The sequence below is a fragment of the Pseudophryne corroboree genome, chromosome 8 (genome assembly GCF_028390025.1).
Source record: "Pseudophryne corroboree isolate aPseCor3 chromosome 8, aPseCor3.hap2, whole genome shotgun sequence".
In the NCBI taxonomy this organism is placed as follows: domain Eukaryota; kingdom Metazoa; phylum Chordata; class Amphibia; order Anura; family Myobatrachidae; genus Pseudophryne; species Pseudophryne corroboree.
Window position 1 is genome coordinate 16,607,449 of NC_086451.1, and position 18,149 is coordinate 16,625,597.

The following is an 18,149-nucleotide window of genomic DNA, read 5'->3' on the forward strand; positions in this document are numbered from 1 at the left end:
GCACCTGACCCTGGATACAAGCACCTGTAGATGCACCTGTCTCTGGATACAAACACCTGTAGATGCACCGGTCTCTGGATACAAGCACCTGTAGATGCACCTGTCTCTGGATACAAGCACCTGTAGATACTCCTGTCTGTGTACATATACCCGTAGATACACTTGTCTGTGTACATGTACCCGTAGATACACCTGTCTTTGGGTACATGTACCTGTAGATACACCCATCTGTGTACATGGCCTGTAGATACACCTGTCTCTGGATAGAAGCACCTGTAGATGCACCTGTCTCTGGATACAAACACCTGTAGATGCACCTGTCTCTGGATACAAGCACCTGTAGATGCACCTGTCTCTGGATAGAAGCACCTGTAGATGCACCTGTCTCTGGATACAAGCACCTGTAGATGCACCTGTCTCTGGATACAAGCACCTGTAGATGCACCTGTCTCTGGATACAAGCACCTGTAGATGCACCTGTCTCTGGATACAAGCACCTGTAGATGCACCTGTCTCTGGATACAAACACCTGTAGATGCACCTATCAGTACACATGGCCTGTAGATGCACCTGTCTCTGGATAGAAGCACCTGTAGATGCACCTGTCTCTGGATACAAGCACCTGTAGATGCACCTGTCTCTGGATACAAGCACCTGTAGATGCACCTGTCTCTGGATACAAACACCTGTAGATGCACCTATCAGTACACATGGCCTGTAGATGCACCTGTCTCTGGATAGAAGCACCTGTAGATGCACCTGTCTCTGGATAGAAGCACCTGTAGATGCACCTGTCTCTGGAGAGAAGCACCTGTAGATGTACCTGTCTCTGGATAGAAGCACCTGTAGATGCACCTGTCTCTGGATAGAAGCACCTGTAGATGCACTTGACTCTGGATAGAAGCACCTGTAGATGCACCTGTCTCTGGATACAAACACCTGTAGATGCAGCTGTCTCTGGATACAAACACCTGTAGATGCACCTGTCTCTGGATACAAGCACCTGTAGATGCACCTGTCTCTGGATAGAAGCACCTGTAGATGCACCTGACCCTGGATACAAGCACCTGTAGATGCACCTGTCTCTGGAAACAAGCACCTGTAGATGTACCTGTCTCTGGATACAAACACCTGTAGATGCACCTGTCTCTGGATAGAAGCACCTGTAAATGCACCTGTCTCTGGATAGAAGCACCTGTAGATGCACCTATCAGTACACATGGCCTGTAGATGCACCTGTCTCTGGATAGAAGCACCTGTAGATGCACCTGTCTCTGGATACAAGCACCTATAGATGCACCTGTCTCTGGATAGAAGCACCTGTAGATGTACCCGTCTCTGGATAGAAGCACCTGTAGATGCACCTGTCTCTGGATAGAAGCACCTGTAGATGCACCTGTCTCTGGATAGAAGCACCTGTAGATGCACCTGTCTCTGGATACAAACACCTGTAGATGCACCTGTCTCTGGATACAAGCACCTGTAGATGCACCTGTCTCTGGATAGAAGCACCTGTAGATGCACCTGACCCTGGATACAAGCACCTGTAGATGCACCTGTCTCTGGAAACAAGCACCTGTAGATGTACCTGTCTCTGGATACAAGCACCTGTAGATGCACCTGTCTCTGGATAGAAGCACCTGTAGATGCACCTGTCTCTGGATAGAAGCACCTGTAGATGCACCTGTCTCTGGATAGAAGCACCTGTAGATGCACCTGTCTCTGGATACAAGCACCTGTAGATGCACCTGTCTCTGGATACAAGCACCTATAGATGCACCTGTCTCTGGATAGAAGCACCTGTAGATGCACCTGTCTCTGGATACAAACACCTGTAGATGCACCTGTCTCTGGATAGAAGCACCTGTAGATGCACCTGTCTCTGGATACAAGCACCTGTAGATGCACCTGTCTCTGGATACAAGCACCTGTAGATGCACCTGTCTCTGGATACAAGCACCTGTAGATGCACCTGTCTCTGGATAGAAGCACCTGTAGATGCACCTGTCTCTGCATACAAGCACCTGTAGATGCACCTGTCTCTGGATACAAGCACCTGTAGATGCACCTGTCTCTGGATACAAACACCTGTAGATGCACCTGTCTCTGGATACAAACACCTGTAGATGCACCTGTCTCTGGATACAAACACCTGTAGATGCACCTGTCTCTGGATACAAGAACCTGTAGATGCACCTGTCTCTGGATACAAGAACCTGTAGATGCACCTGTCTCTGGATAGAAGCACCTGTAGATGCACCTGTCTCTGGATAGAAGCACCTGTAGATGCACCTGTCTCTGGATAGAAGCACCTGTAGATGCACCTGTCTCTGGATAGAAGCACCTGTAGATGCACCTTTCTCTGGATAGAAGCACCTGTCTCTGGATACAAGCACCTGTAGATGCACCTGTCTCTGGATAGAAGCACCTGTAGATGCACCTGTCTCTGGATAGAAGCACCTGTAGATACTCCTGTCTCTGGATACAAACACCTGTAGATGCACCTATCAGTACACATGGCCTGTAGATGCACCTGTCTCTGGATAGAAGCACCTGTAGATACACTTGTCTGTGTAGATGTACCCGTAGGTACACCTGTCTTTGGGTACATGTACCTGTAGATACACCCATCGGTGTACATGGCCTGTAGATACACCTGTCTCTGGATAGAAGCACCTGTAGATGCACCTGTCTCTGGATACAAGCACCTGTAGATGCACCTGTCTCTGGATACAAGCACCTGTAGATGCACCTGTCTCTGGATACAAGCACCTGTAGATGCACCTGTCTCTGGATACAAGCACCTGTAGATGCACCTGTCTCTGGATACAAGCACCTGTAGATGCACCGGTCTCTGGATACAAGCACCTGTAGATGCACCTATCAGTACACATGGCCTGTAGATGCACCTGTCTCTGGATAGAAGCACCTATAGATGCACCTGTCTCTGGATACAAGCACCTGTAGATGCACCTATCAGTACACATGGCCTGTAGATGCACCTGTCTCTGGATAGAAGCACCTGTAGATGCACCTGTCTCTGGATACAAGCACCTGTAGATGCACCTGTCTCTGGATACAAGCACCTATAGATGCACCTGTCTCTGGATAGAAGCACCTGTAGATGCACTTGACTCTGGATAGAAGCACCTGTAGATGCACCTGTCTCTGGATACAAACACCTGTAGATGCACCTGTCTCTGGATACAAACACCTGTAGATGCACCTGTCTCTGGATACAAGCACCTGTAGATGCACCTGTCTCTGGATACAAGCACCTGTAGATGCACCTGTCTCTGGATACAAGCACCTATAGATGCACCTGTCTCTGGATAGAAGCACATGTAGATGCACTTGACTCTGAATAGAAGCACCTGTAGATGCACCTGTCTCTGGATACAAACACCTGTAGATGCACCTGTCTCTGGATACAAACACCTGTAGATGCACCTGTCTCTGGATACAAGAACCTGTAGATGCACCTGTCTCTGGATACAAGAACCTGTAGATGCACCTGTCTCTGGATAGAAGCACCTGTAGATGCACCTGTCTCTGGATAGAAGCACCTGTAGATGCACCTGTCTCTGGATAGAAGCACCTGTAGATGCACCTTTCTCTGGATAGAAGCACCTGTCTCTGGATACAAGCACCTGTAGATGCACCTGTCTCTGGATAGAAGCACCTGTAGATGCACCTGTCTCTGGATAGAAGCACCTGTAGATACTCCTGTCTCTGGATACAAACACCTGTAGATGCACCTATCAGTACACATGGCCTGTAGATGCACCTGTCTCTGGATAGAAGCACCTGTAGATACACTTGTCTGTGTAGATGTACCCGTAGGTACACCTGTCTTTGGGTACATGTACCTGTAGATACACCCATCGGTGTACATGGCCTGTAGATACACCTGTCTCTGGATAGAAGCACCTGTAGATGCACCTGTCTCTGGATACAAGCACCTGTAGATGCACCTGTCTCTGGATACAAGCACCTGTAGATGCACCTGTCTCTGGATACAAGCACCTGTAGATGCACCTGTCTCTGGATACAAGCACCTGTAGATGCACCTGTCTCTGGATACAAGCACCTGTAGATGCACCGGTCTCTGGATACAAGCACCTGTAGATGCACCTATCAGTACACATGGCCTGTAGATGCACCTGTCTCTGGATAGAAGCACCTATAGATGCACCTGTCTCTGGATACAAGCACCTGTAGATGCACCTATCAGTACACATGGCCTGTAGATGCACCTGTCTCTGGATAGAAGCACCTGTAGATGCACCTGTCTCTGGATACAAGCACCTGTAGATGCACCTGTCTCTGGATACAAGCACCTATAGATGCACCTGTCTCTGGATAGAAGCACCTGTAGATGCACTTGACTCTGGATAGAAGCACCTGTAGATGCACCTGTCTCTGGATACAAACACCTGTAGATGCACCTGTCTCTGGATACAAACACCTGTAGATGCACCTGTCTCTGGATACAAGCACCTGTAGATGCACCTGTCTCTGGATACAAGCACCTGTAGATGCACCTGTCTCTGGATACAAGCACCTATAGATGCACCTGTCTCTGGATAGAAGCACATGTAGATGCACTTGACTCTGAATAGAAGCACCTGTAGATGCACCTGTCTCTGGATACAAACACCTGTAGATGCACCTGTCTCTGGATACAAACACCTGTAGATGCACCTGTCTCTGGATACAAACACCTGTAGATGCACCTGTCTCTGGATACAAGAACCTGTAGATACTCCTGTCTGTGTACATATACCCGTAGATACACTTGTCTGTCTACATGTACCCGTAGATACACCTGTCTTTGGGTACATGTACCTGTAGATACACCCATCTGTGTACATGGCCTGTAGATACACCTGTCTCTGGATAGAAGCACCTGTAGATGCACCTGTCTCTGTATACAAACACCTGTAGATGCACCTGTCTCTGGATACAAGCACCTGTAGATGCACCTGTCTCTGGATACAAGCACCTGTAGATGCACCTGTCTCTGGATACAAGCACCTATAGATGCACCTGTCTCTGGATACAAGCACCTGTAGATGCACCTGTCTCTGGATACAAACACCTGTAGATGCACCTATCAGTACACATGGCCTGTAGATGCACCTGTCTCTGGATAGAAGCACCTGTAGATGCACCTGTCTCTGGATACAAGCACCTGTAGATGCACCTGTCTCTGGATACAAGCACCTGTAGATGCACCTGTCTCTGGATACAAGCACCTGTAGATGCACCTATCAGTACACATGGCCTGTAGATGCACCTGTCTCTGGATAGAAGCACCTGTAGATGCACCTGTCTCTGGATAGAAGCACCTGTAGATGCACCTGTCTCTGGATGCAAACACCTGTAGATGCACCTGTCTCTGGATACAAACACCTGTAGATGCACCTATCAGTACACATGGCCTGTAGATGTACCTGTCTCTGGATACAAACACCTGTAGATGCACCTGTCTCTGGATACAAACACCTGTAGATGCACCTGTCTCTGGATACAAACACCTGTAGATGCACCTGTCTCTGGATAGAAGCACCTGTAGATGCACCTGTCTCTGGATAGAAGCACCTGTAGATGCACCTATCAGTACACATGGCCTGTAGATGCACCTGTCTCTGGATAGAAGCACCTGTAGATGCACCTGTCTCTGGATAGAAGCACCTGTAGATGTACCTGTCTCTGGATAGAAGCACCTGTAGATGCACCTGTCTCTGGATAGAAGCACCTGTAGATGCACCTGTCTCTGGATACAAACACCTGTAGATGCACCTGTCTCTGGATACAAGCACCTGTAGATGCACCTGTCTCTGGATACAAGCACCTGTAGATGCACCTGTCTCTGGATACAAGCACCTGTAGATGCACCTGTCTCTGGATACAAACACCTGTAGATGCACCTGTCTCTGGATACAAACACCTGTAGATGCACCTGTCTCTGGATACAAGAACCTGTAGATGCACCTGTCTCTGGATAGAAGCACCTGTAGATGCACCTGTCTCTGGATAGAAGCACCTGTAGATGCACCTGACCCTGGATACAAGCACCTGTAGATGCACCTGTCTCTGGATACAAACACCTGTAGATGCACCGGTCTCTGGATACAAGCACCTGTAGATGCACCTGTCTCTGGATACAAGCACCTGTAGATACTCCTGTCTGTGTACATATACCCGTAGATACACTTGTCTGTGTACATGTACCCGTAGATACACCTGTCTTTGGGTACATGTACCTGTAGATACACCCATCTGTGTACATGGCCTGTAGATACACCTGTCTCTGGATAGAAGCACCTGTAGATGCACCTGTCTCTGGATACAAACACCTGTAGATGCACCTGTCTCTGGATACAAGCACCTGTAGATACACCTGTCTCTGGATAGAAGCACCTGTAGATGCACCTGTCTCTGGATACAAGCACCTGTAGATGCACCTGTCTCTGGATACAAGCACCTGTAGATGCACCTGTCTCTGGATACAAGCACCTGTAGATGCACCTGTCTCTGGATACAAACACCTGTAGATGCACCTATCAGTACACATGGCCTGTAGATGCACCTGTCTCTGGATAGAAGCACCTGTAGATGCACCTGTCTCTGGATACAAGCACCTGTAGATGCACCTGTCTCTGGATACAAGCACCTGTAGATGCACCTGTCTCTGGATACAAACACCTGTAGATGCACCTATCAGTACACATGGCCTGTAGATGCACCTGTCTCTGGATAGAAGCACCTGTAGATGCACCTGTCTCTGGATAGAAGCACCTGTAGATGCACCTGTCTCTGGAGAGAAGCACCTGTAGATGTACCTGTCTCTGGATAGAAGCACCTGTAGATGCACCTGTCTCTGGATAGAAGCACCTGTAGATGCACTTGACTCTGGATAGAAGCACCTGTAGATGCACCTGTCTCTGGATACAAACACCTGTAGATGCAGCTGTCTCTGGATACAAACACCTGTAGATGCACCTGTCTCTGGATACAAACACCTGTAGATGCACCTGTCTCTGGATAGAAGCACCTGTAAATGCACCTGTCTCTGGATAGAAGCACCTGTAGATGCACCTATCAGTACACATGGCCTGTAGATGCACCTGTCTCTGGATAGAAGCACCTGTAGATGCACCTGTCTCTGGATACAAGCACCTATAGATGCACCTGTCTCTGGATAGAAGCACCTGTAGATGTACCCGTCTCTGGATAGAAGCACCTGTAGATGCACCTGTCTCTGGATAGAAGCACCTGTAGATGCACCTGTCTCTGGATAGAAGCACCTGTAGATGCACCTGTCTCTGGATACAAACACCTGTAGATGCACCTGTCTCTGGATAGAAGCACCTGTAGATGCACCTGTCTCTGGATAGAAGCACCTGTAGATGCACCTGACCCTGGATACAAGCACCTGTAGATGCACCTGTCTCTGGAAACAAGCACCTGTAGATGTACCTGTCTCTGGATACAAGCACCTGTAGATGCACCTGTCTCTGGATAGAAGCACCTGTAGATGCACCTGTCTCTGGATAGAAGCACCTGTAGATGCACCTGTCTCTGGATAGAAGCACCTGTAGATGCACCTGTCTCTGGATACTAGCACCTGTAGATGCACCTGTCCCTGGATACAAGCACCTGTAGATGCACCTGTCTCTGGATACAAGCACCTGCAGATGCACCTGTCTCTGGATAGAAGCACCTGTAGATGCACCTGTCTCTGGATAGAAGCACCTGTAGATGCACCTGTCTCTGGATACAAGCACCTGTAGATGCACCTGTCTCTGGATAGAAGCACCTGTAGATGCACCTGTCTCTGGATAGAAGCACCTGTAGATGCACCTGTCTCTGGATAGAAGCACCTGTAGATGCACCTGTCTCTGGATAGAAGCACCTGTAGATGCACCTGTCTCTGGATAGAAGCACCTGTAGATGCACCTGTCTCTGGATACAAGCACCTGTAGATGCACCTGTCTCTGGATACAAGCACCTGTAGATGCACCTGTCTCTGGATAGAAGCACCTGTAGATGCACCTGTCTCTGGATACAAGCACCTGTAGATGCACCTGTCTCTGGATACAAGCACCTGTAGATGCCCTTGTCTACAGGTGCTTGAAGCACGGATCACCGCTAGCAGACGCGCAGATCCCGGCAGTAGAAGAGCGGAATCTGGCATTAGTACAAAGCAGTAAATCTGGTTTCCACGGCTGCCCCCACATACAGCCCCCAATGTATATATTAGTGTGATGTCCTCTACTCACCTTTATGCACATCCATATTGATATGGGAAATGTGATGAGAATGAGGAAGAATGACACAATGACCAGAACCCAACCACAGCATCCGAGCCCGGTGTCCTGCTCTCCTGCAACAGAAACATCAGCCGCTGTTATTCCATCTGAGCGAGGCTTTATAGACAAATGGAGGGGTTGCCCATAGCAACCTTCCAGATTGTGTCTATCATTTTCTAGAATACAATAGAGAAATGATAGCGAAATCTGATTGGTTGCTAGTGGCAACACCTATACTTTTCCTAGAAGCTTTAGTAAATCTACCCCTCATGTGGGAGTGTATTTTCGCTTTGCAAGAGTGCGAACGCCTGCGCAGCCGAGCGGTACAAAAACATTTTGTGCAGAACAAGACCAGCCCTGTAGTTACTTATTCTGTACGATGATTGCTGCGACGAAGGGCCCGGAATTGACGTCAGACACCCGCCCTGTAAACACCTGGTCACGCCTGCGTTTTTCCAAACACTCCCAGAAAACGGTACGCCGGGCGTGCGCATTGCGGACCATACGCATGCGTAGTTTTGCAGTTTTTTGTAATGATCGCTACACAGCGAACAACAGCAGCTAGCGATCAACTCGAAATAACCCCCAATGTACACACAAATCCACAGAGGAGACACAGGTATATAGGTCTAGAAGTCCCCGGAGACACAAGCACAACATAAATATAATATGGAATACAGAAGACCGCGATGGGGGAGAGGGGTAGGACAAATGTGTGACCTGAGTCATGCCTGAAAAGTAGGGACACCGGGTGCCGTAACTCAGCTGCCCCGCAATTTCCCCCCAGAATTTTTTAGTTATTTTTTCAGCTCAAAATTTTTACGTTATTTTTTTATTTTATTTTTGGGGGGGAGGGGGGCTATTTGCTAAATAGACCCCATGGTGACAAGCTTCTGTTGATGATGATGACGATGATGGTGCCTATGGTAAAAACGTCAAATGTGGCATTTTCGGAGGTTTGGCGGCAGTTTTGGCGTTGCTGTTTCCCGCCCATTGTGTGGTCAGCTTGTCTCGGGAATGCTTTCTCTATTTCCTCATGCAGGAAGAAGCCCGTTTCTGCTGCACATAAACAAAATGGTTTCCAATATGGGCGCACGTGGGACGTAAGTGTCTGTGACGTGTGCCCGGTGTATAGCACAGTCATATATCGCTGTTACCGACACATATACGGCTCTGTGCATGGCCGGAAATACGCTACTTTTGGACGCAAATTTTTCAAATCCTAAATTACTCTGACTTTGCGGCCATCGCTGTATCAGGATAGAGACACCCAGGAATACCTGGAGATAGGAGGCACGAGGTGATATAGGAAGGCAGCCATCTTTATTTATAGATTATTCTACACATGAGACCTGGTTACTATGGAGAGATGTGGGGTACCCGCCCCTAGCCCCAGCAATCCCCATATATACAGTAACTGAGTGATGCTATAATCCGGGGGAGACGGCGAGAAACGCGAAACGCCCTCTCAGTGGCGCTGCAGCCTCGGTGATGGACAAGTGGCCTCTCCACACCTCAGGGCATTTGCTATAGAGTACACCAGGACAACACAGAGACAGGGGTCTATATACTAGGTCATGGAGAGAGATAAAGTACCAGACACCAGCTCCTGTCATGTTACAGGCTGTTTGAAAAATGACAGTTATGAGCTGATTGGCTGGTATTTTATCTCTCTCCAAGGCTCAGTGCACAGACAGTAAAAAGCACTAGGCCTCCAGGTGCCTGCGCTCCTGTACAGGTCGGAGCTGGGGGGGATGGACCCCCTATTGTTTGCTGTATCCATGCTTTGTGTCTTGGGACTACCTGCAAACACGCGACAAGCTGAGACGTGACCGACTGAAGCGTTCCCCAATGAATGAAACTGGAGCAGTGAGTAAGAGCCCCCTGGATGGCTGCATTGTCTGGTAACCACACAGGATGTAGTTAGGAGAACACAACACTCAGGAAACTGTTTACACTGGGTTCAGCAATATAGAGATTTATCAAACATTCTAAAGAGTAGACGTGGAGGTGTTGGCCATAGCAACCAGACATTTATATACCCCTTCTAACATTTTAGTGGAGCAGGTTCATACATCTTCCTTTCCCCTAACGACAAGTTTTGTCGCCATGCCAACAACAGTCACGCAGTCAGGACGGTGACATAGTCCCCTAGAGTCGGGGCGTTGGGGTTATGTGTATGCATTCAGTGTAGTACTGGATGAGTCACAGAACAACCACCTGTGCCAGGTGAGTACTGGATGTGTCAGCTGACTAAGATCAGGGGTTTCCCCAGCACATGACCATGATGAAACGTTTCCATCAACAGCTTCATTTATTGTTCCGTGTTACACAATAAATGACCGGAACGGAGAGAACATTCCATTAGAGACAGCAAGGTGCTGGACAGGTAACGCGGTTACTACAAGACAAACATATACACGGGCAGAGAGCCATGGGCTTTATAATCACACGGCGCTGTGTGCACAGTGGTACTCTAATCCTCAGCAACCAGTCCCATAATATGGAACACAGGTGGGAAGTTCCTGCACGCACCGCAGAATGTTACTCATTTTAGTCGCATATACTTGCAGATATTTCAGTGATGCCCATACGGGCTATATAAGGGGCTAATTCAGACCTGATTGTAGATGTACTAAATTTAGCACCGCTACGATCAGCTGCCCTGACATGCCAATCAGGCAGAGGCGATCGCAGAGCTACGACAGCAGTGCGCCGGCGCACATCAGACCTGATCGGGTCTGAATCAGTCCCTCAGCACGCTTCTCCTTACAGCCCATCAGCCCTCCTCCTACCTTTTCTCCCCAGTGCACCCTCCACCTGCTCACCCCTCCCCTAAGCTGTCACAGGCAGGGCCCTCCGTCCTCATGTGTCTCCTTAGCGCTACCCATGCCAGCAGTGCTCCTGATGCTGTACGCTCAGCCTTGCCTTGTGCGCAGGCTCATCGAGTGCGGAACCGCCTCCCCTTTCCTAAACCGCCGCATTCTTACAAAACAGTGAGTTCCCTTACCGTCACCCCACGCCCTGGCACTACCTAGTCTGTTATTTTATTGCTAGATGTCACTTTACATTGTATTGTACTTCTGATGTTTCACGTTACACTGTTACTATATATGGTCCTTGTACGGCGCCAGTCGTGCCTCGACGCCTTATGCTGGCCACGCCCCCTGTGCGCATGATCTCATGCGGAGTGCTGGGGCGATATGAAGATAATAATAGGTGGTGACTATTAGATAGGAGATAGGGGCAACCAGCTGATCATTTCATAGACAGCGACAGCACCAGTAAACAGACTCATTCTCACCATTAAACACTGCTCAGAATTAGAAAACACTGTATCACAGCCTCTAGTGAGTGCTGCGTTCCCAGGGCACCTGCTGGGCTTTAATTAGAATTCCCGGCGGTGTGTATTGTGTTGATTGGAAAAAACACAGCTCCGTCACCTGGGAAATCTAGATTACGGGAAGAGGCGTCAGCCTCGCAGTGAGACAAGATGAGACAGCCTGCAACAACCACATTTAAGAAAAGTTTTCGCCCCAGCACACCAAAGGGTATCAGCAATAAGACTTGGACGTTACATAATAATAGGAAATTCAGAGATCTGTATTGCATATATTTACAAAGAGCCTCTATATGATAATAGCTCCCACTCTGGGTCATATAATTGCTCCTTGTTATGCTACATGATAATAGCACATACAAAAATATATCTAAACAAAGAGTCAGCTCCCCTGGAATCACCCCTACGTCCTCCAAATGGCACTACAAGAACCAGCATACCCTCCAAATGCTGGCCCCACCTATGCCTCTCAGAACAGCCGAATAAAATGGTAGACCCAATAATTACAATTTCTTATCGCTGCAGTAAGAGATTAAAGGGTACATTTACTAAGCAGTGATAAGAGCGGAGAAGTGAGCCAGTGGAGAAGTTTCCCCATCAACCAATCAGCAGCTCTGTATCATTTTACAGTATGCAAATTATAGATGTTACTTCAGTGCTGATTGGTTGCCATGGGCAACTTCTCCACTGGCTCACTTCTCCGCTCTTATCACTGCTTAGTAAATGTCCCCCTAAAGCTTGCCGGGAGACAACATAAATACACGCGCAGGGACCGGGGGTTCCGCCATCACTTTCATTTCACGTTTGGGAGCTGACAGCGCTACTTGGCACACATGCGCAAGCGGCCATTACCAGGGAGGGATCCTGGCCAGCCCGGACCCGTCTGTGTTCCCGTTGTAACACCCCCGCAATGCCGCGTCGCTGGCCCCAACCGCCTCTCGAACACCTCTGCCTGTCAATTAGGAAGAGGCGATTGCATCAATGCGATCCAATCGCATTTCCCAGCTTGCACATGTGCAAAACAGGACCTGCGTGTGCGCACTGTGGCTGAAACCGGGATAATGCGATCGCACTGCGGATGCGAGTGAAACTGTATAAGACCCATAGACATGTATATAAATTCCTATATTACGTTAATACTATTTTAAAATACTTGTATAAATGTTTTACCTCCTTCCTGAATGCATTAGAGCAGAGCTTGAAGTCCTCACGGCACACCAACAGTCCAGGATTTAAGGCTAGCCATGCTTGAGCACAGAAAACAGAATGACTGGGGTGTTGCTTAAGTCACCTGTTTTCAAGCATGAAATCTGAACTGTTAGGGGCCCATTTATGAAATATTGGATACAGGCGAAACTTTATGAAAAGTGACAATAATTTAGACCAAAAATGGTTTTATTTAATAAATTTGACCCCGTACTCATCATAGCTAATAATAATTATCCCCTCTCCCCAGGGGGCAGTCACACCCTTCATGTTCCGTGTACACAGCGGCGATGTGCTAAATCTTAGAGAGAGATAAAGTACCAGCCAATCAGCTCCTAGCTGCCATGTTACAGGCTGTGTTTGAAAAATGACAGGAGCTGGTTGGCTGGTACTTTAGCTCTCTCCACTTTATCACTATCCAAGGCTTAGGGGGAGATGTACTAAGCAGTGAAAAGAGGGCAGAAGTGAGTCAGTGGAGAAGTCGCCCATGGCAACCAATCAGTACTGAAGTAACATTTATAATTTGCATACTATAAAATTATACAGAGCAGCTGATTGGTTACCACGGGCAACTTCTCCGCTGGCTCACTCTTTTCACTGCTTAGCACTTCTCCCCCATAGTACATCTGACCGGCCATAGTTATACAGTGCTTGGGATGTGTCGTTAGTGTATTAATCAGGACACGGCTCTATGACGGAATGGGAAATAAATGCATTAGAAAGTGAATAAATAAAAGCCGGGCTGGAAAAGAGCGAACACAACACTCAATATCATTACCGCAAAGGCGAGAAATCACTGCGCTCATTAATGCTTCTAGAAGATAAGAAACCCCCCCCCCCCTCCCAGGGGAATGACAGAGCAATTATCCCAAAAGGCATCGTTTTATATCATGTATATACATAGAGAGAGAGCGTTGATTGAGTTCGTAGTACATTAACGAGATCACGTCAAGGTTCAGTTACATCTTGCAAAACAGTAACCTGTAAATCATCGTCCTTGAATCCCATCTCCCCACCCTACGAGGATGATCGTGCCTTCTTTGCGGCGTGTTGTTTCCCCGGGCTTGTGGATTCTGCAAACAATTGGGCTCATTTATCAATGAGTGATACATTTCACTGCAAGTGATAAATTGCACCAGCCAATCAGCTCCTAGCTGCTATGTTACAGACTGTGTTTGAAAAAATGACAGTTAGGAGCTGATTGGCTGGTGCAATGTATCACAGTGAAATGTATCACTCATTGATAAATGAGCCCAAATGAATGACAAAATAGGCAGCCCATCCCCCACACCCCTTTAACATCCATTAACGTCCACCACCCCACAGTCATACCCCTCAAGAATCCATTAACCAATTTCCAGTATCTGTTATTCCATCTTTCCCCATCTCATTATCAGTCCCCCCCCCCCCCAGCATCCATTAACCCATCTCTCCAAAATTACTTAGCATTCCACCTTTCCAGCTTCCTAAAAGCTCCATTACTGCACTCACTCAGCACCCATTAACTCCCCCCCCACTTAGCACCCATTAACTCCCCCCACTCAGCACCCATTAACTCCCCCCACTCAGCACCCATTAACTCCCCCCACTCAGCACCCATTAACTCCCCCCACTCAGCACCCATTAACTCCCCCCCACTTAGCACTCATTAACCAATTCAGCAATCATTTTCAACATCCTAGTAACACATTCACCAACTTGACCCAAGTTCAGAACATGGGGTCCCCGGAGGGGAGTCCAACTAAACTGCGTCAGATCATCCCTAACCTTGTTTAGTATTAAATAAACTCATTTAACATTAAAATTTCTGCTTCTTACTAATGTAACACATAGCCACACTAATTAATCCCCAGGGGCTATTCAATTAGCTCAGATGCAGTCACTTATCAGACTGAAGTCCCGAAACGCAATCCGAGATAATTGCCGTTTTTCTGCGATCGCGAAAACACATAGTTCCGGGAACCTATCCTGGTTCCTATGTTTTTTTTGCCCAAAAATTGGGATTTTTTTTTCGCATGAAAAAAAGCAGACTCTAATTGAATTGCCCCAAAAAAGCATCGGCCGAAAAATCTCTGTACATTTTAGGAATAACCCCCCCTCAGACACTGTATGAGATAAATGTCCTTGCAACAAGTACAATTACTCACTTAGGCCTATGGTCAGAATCCTGATCTTACGGTTGGAATCCTGATATTGACTTTATACCACAAATATGGTGCAAATTCAGTCACTACCTTTAAAATAACCATCATCGTCCTATCGGATTGGCTAAAAAAGACCATTGGTGCAGCTTTCAGTTCCATGGGGTCCTGGGATAATGTGCTGGAAAGTTCCGCAGCTGCACAGATATATAGGATACAGTGAAGCCAGAACTTCATGTATATTCTAAACTGCTGTAATCCCTTTTATAAATCCCACCTGATCTATCTTCATGTAGCAAGAGCCCCCCCGGAGAGTATTTTATGAAACAATTTAGTGTCCAGATTGATGAATGAAATGGCCTGTACGGCTCTGGATAGATGGGCGTCTGCCTATCTGAACTCCGGATGAGCCGCCCTTGGCATCGGAACTGTCTGCTTTACACGTAGCAGCTTATGATCCTGAAGATATTTATTACACTGGGAGATCAGGACTGATGGTACCCGATATCCATCATAAACATTCAATTACTTGTGTGGGGAGGACTGCGCAGTCTCCTGCTGAACAAGGAACATACATGCAAATGCGCCAACTCCGTCAGTTGGTCTTATTTACATAATGTGCTCTCGTATTTGCATGTGGATGTAATAGCAGTCACACTCAGCCACGCCCCCCACGCCAGAAATACACGCGTTTCCATGAAACAGCGAAAAAGTCGCTGCATGGCGCTTCATGAGCAGTTGGGCTCCAATTTTGCGGTTGTTAAATTGACCCTTAATGTTTCCTATACTCCCGTATGTAAGACTATTAGCACACACTACGCAGCCCCCTACAAATGAGACGGTTCCACACAGGAGTTACTGTAACCGTGTAACCTCAGAACTCTGCTTTGTCATGTGGTCAGTGAAATCGAGGCCATAGATCCTCCTAGGGTGACTGTTGCATAAACAACGCTCACATTGCGCAGCTCCAGGGTGGCCACGCTGGGAAATATTGTAACACAAAATAGGGCAGATTTCACCAATTACTGGCACCTGGATTTCACAACGGCTTCTGATAAGCCTCAGACTTGGCCACAAGAAAGGAAAGAAATCAGGTCATTAAGTAAACGATACATTGCACAACACAACGTTCTGCAGCACAACAGGCCACAGACCACAGGTACCAGGTTGCAGCAATACACTCTTTCACTTCTGCCATTTCCATCCCACAACATGCAATAATCGTTGTGTAGGTTTGCATTAAACTAGCGCAGAGCCGTGGTCATTGCGCTGTACGGTTTGCTTGGGGGAAGGGCGTGAACACTTAATGCTAAATTCCGATGGCGAAGCGTGAAATGTTACGGACAAATGAGGAATGGGATGGATGTTATTCTCTGTGTGTGGGGAGGACAGCTGCACATAAGTACAACACCCGGCATACAGAACAAATACTGGGCCTCATTCAGACACACTGGGTAATGCTGCCTCCGCCTGTGCAAAATTATGCAAATGATGCAGCCGCCTGGATTTGTATTGAGACGCCCAGCGGCGGTTTTGTGAATCCCAGCGGCTGCGTACAAAGGCCAACTGTCACAGGCTCCCTCCAGGATAGCACAGTGCCGAAGAGGCGGGAGGTGTGTCCTGCACCAAGAGGAGGTGCGAAAGGTGCCACCGTTCCGGGGTACAGAGCCAAGGGGTTGGCACCTGTACTCCTATTAGGCTCACGCTGTGTCAGGGGTATATCTCTTATCTTCTATCTGTACATCTGACCTTCCTGGCGTAGTCGCAGAAATCACTGGGAAAATGGCGGCAGCGCCATTGTCACAGAGATCTGCGCAGTAAACTCTGGAATGGTGGCAGGATCTATGCAGGACATGCACAAACGCAAAACCCACATGTGGCCTGCACATGGATTATAGATTAAATACAGGTTCTGCAAACAATAAGGGTCTATTTACTATACCCCGCGTTATGTACCATCGCTTGTCACATATCAAGATAGGAGGAGCGGCGGTGACCACATTCCCTGGCAAAAAGAGTGATCATTGCTTCATAAAGAGACACGTGACTGTTTTCTAGACAAGGGACCTAGGCATGAGAGAACACATCTGACCCTTATAAGAGACATCAGGTCAATGTATAATAAAAAGTTATATTAGACTGCGGCACTTTGAGACTTTTCTGTATACCGCAGACGGTGTTTGTCGTTCCTCTCTAACACATCTGATAATAAATAGGTTTTCTTTACAATCCAGGTCCAGCCTCTTTGGTAAATGACAGAGAAATCACCTGTTTTGAAGACAAATGAGTCTATTTACTAAAGGGGGGTACACACAGAGAGATCCGTGCTTACATTCTAAGCAATCTGACTAGAGTGCTTAGAAAATCATCACAGATCTCTCCGCGTGTAGGTTGCCGGCGACAGAGATGCGCGGTCCCGCGCGTCGCTAACGCCGATTCTAGATATCGCATGCATGCAGGCCAAATCTAGTGAGATCACTCATTTCACCGCTGGGTAAAATGAGTGGCCCCCCGGCCCCCCTTCCCCTCGCTCAGCACTTATCTCCCCCGTGTGTACGGGGCTTAAGCCTGGGAGAGAGAATATGGACGGTGACAAAGCCAATCAGCTCCTAACTGCACAGCCTGTAACATGACAGTCAGGAGTTGATTGGCTAATAATTTATCTCCGTCCACTTTATCTCTCTCCTTCTGACAGCAGAACACGTATTAGATGCAAATACACGTGTAATCTATTTACAGAGACCATGCCCCTATATACCATACAGTATCCGGACGCTGGGTCGACAGTGAATAGGTCGACACTAGAAATATGTCGACACACAACCATTAGGTCGACGTGAACAAGCCCGACATACAAAAACGTCGACATTAGTTTTTAACATTTTTTTTCTCTTTTTTAAACTTTTTCATACTTTACGATCCACGCGGACTTCTATTGGAAACGGTAACTTGCCCGAAGCATGGCGAGTGAGGCGAGCCATGCGAGGGGACACGTTGCACTAATTGGGGTTCCCCGTCACTTTACGAAGAAAATGACACCAAAAAAACATGAAAAAATCATGTCCACCTTTTTTCATGTCGACCTAATGGCCGTGTCGACCTAGCCACTGTTGACCAATAGGTGTCGACCTAATGGGTGTCGAC

General features: G+C 47.7%; 1 protein-coding gene across 1 annotated transcript in view; it reads right to left on the reverse strand.

Moving 5' to 3' along the window:
- Nucleotides 1–18,149, reverse strand: part of STOM (stomatin) — a 54,471-nt gene that overhangs the window by 31,862 nt on the left and 4,460 nt on the right. Inside the window, exon 2 of the mRNA XM_063935963.1 lies at nucleotides 8,289–8,392. Coding sequence (XP_063792033.1) covers nucleotides 8,289–8,392 — 104 coding nt within the window. The remainder of the gene's footprint in view (nucleotides 1–8,288; nucleotides 8,393–18,149) is intronic.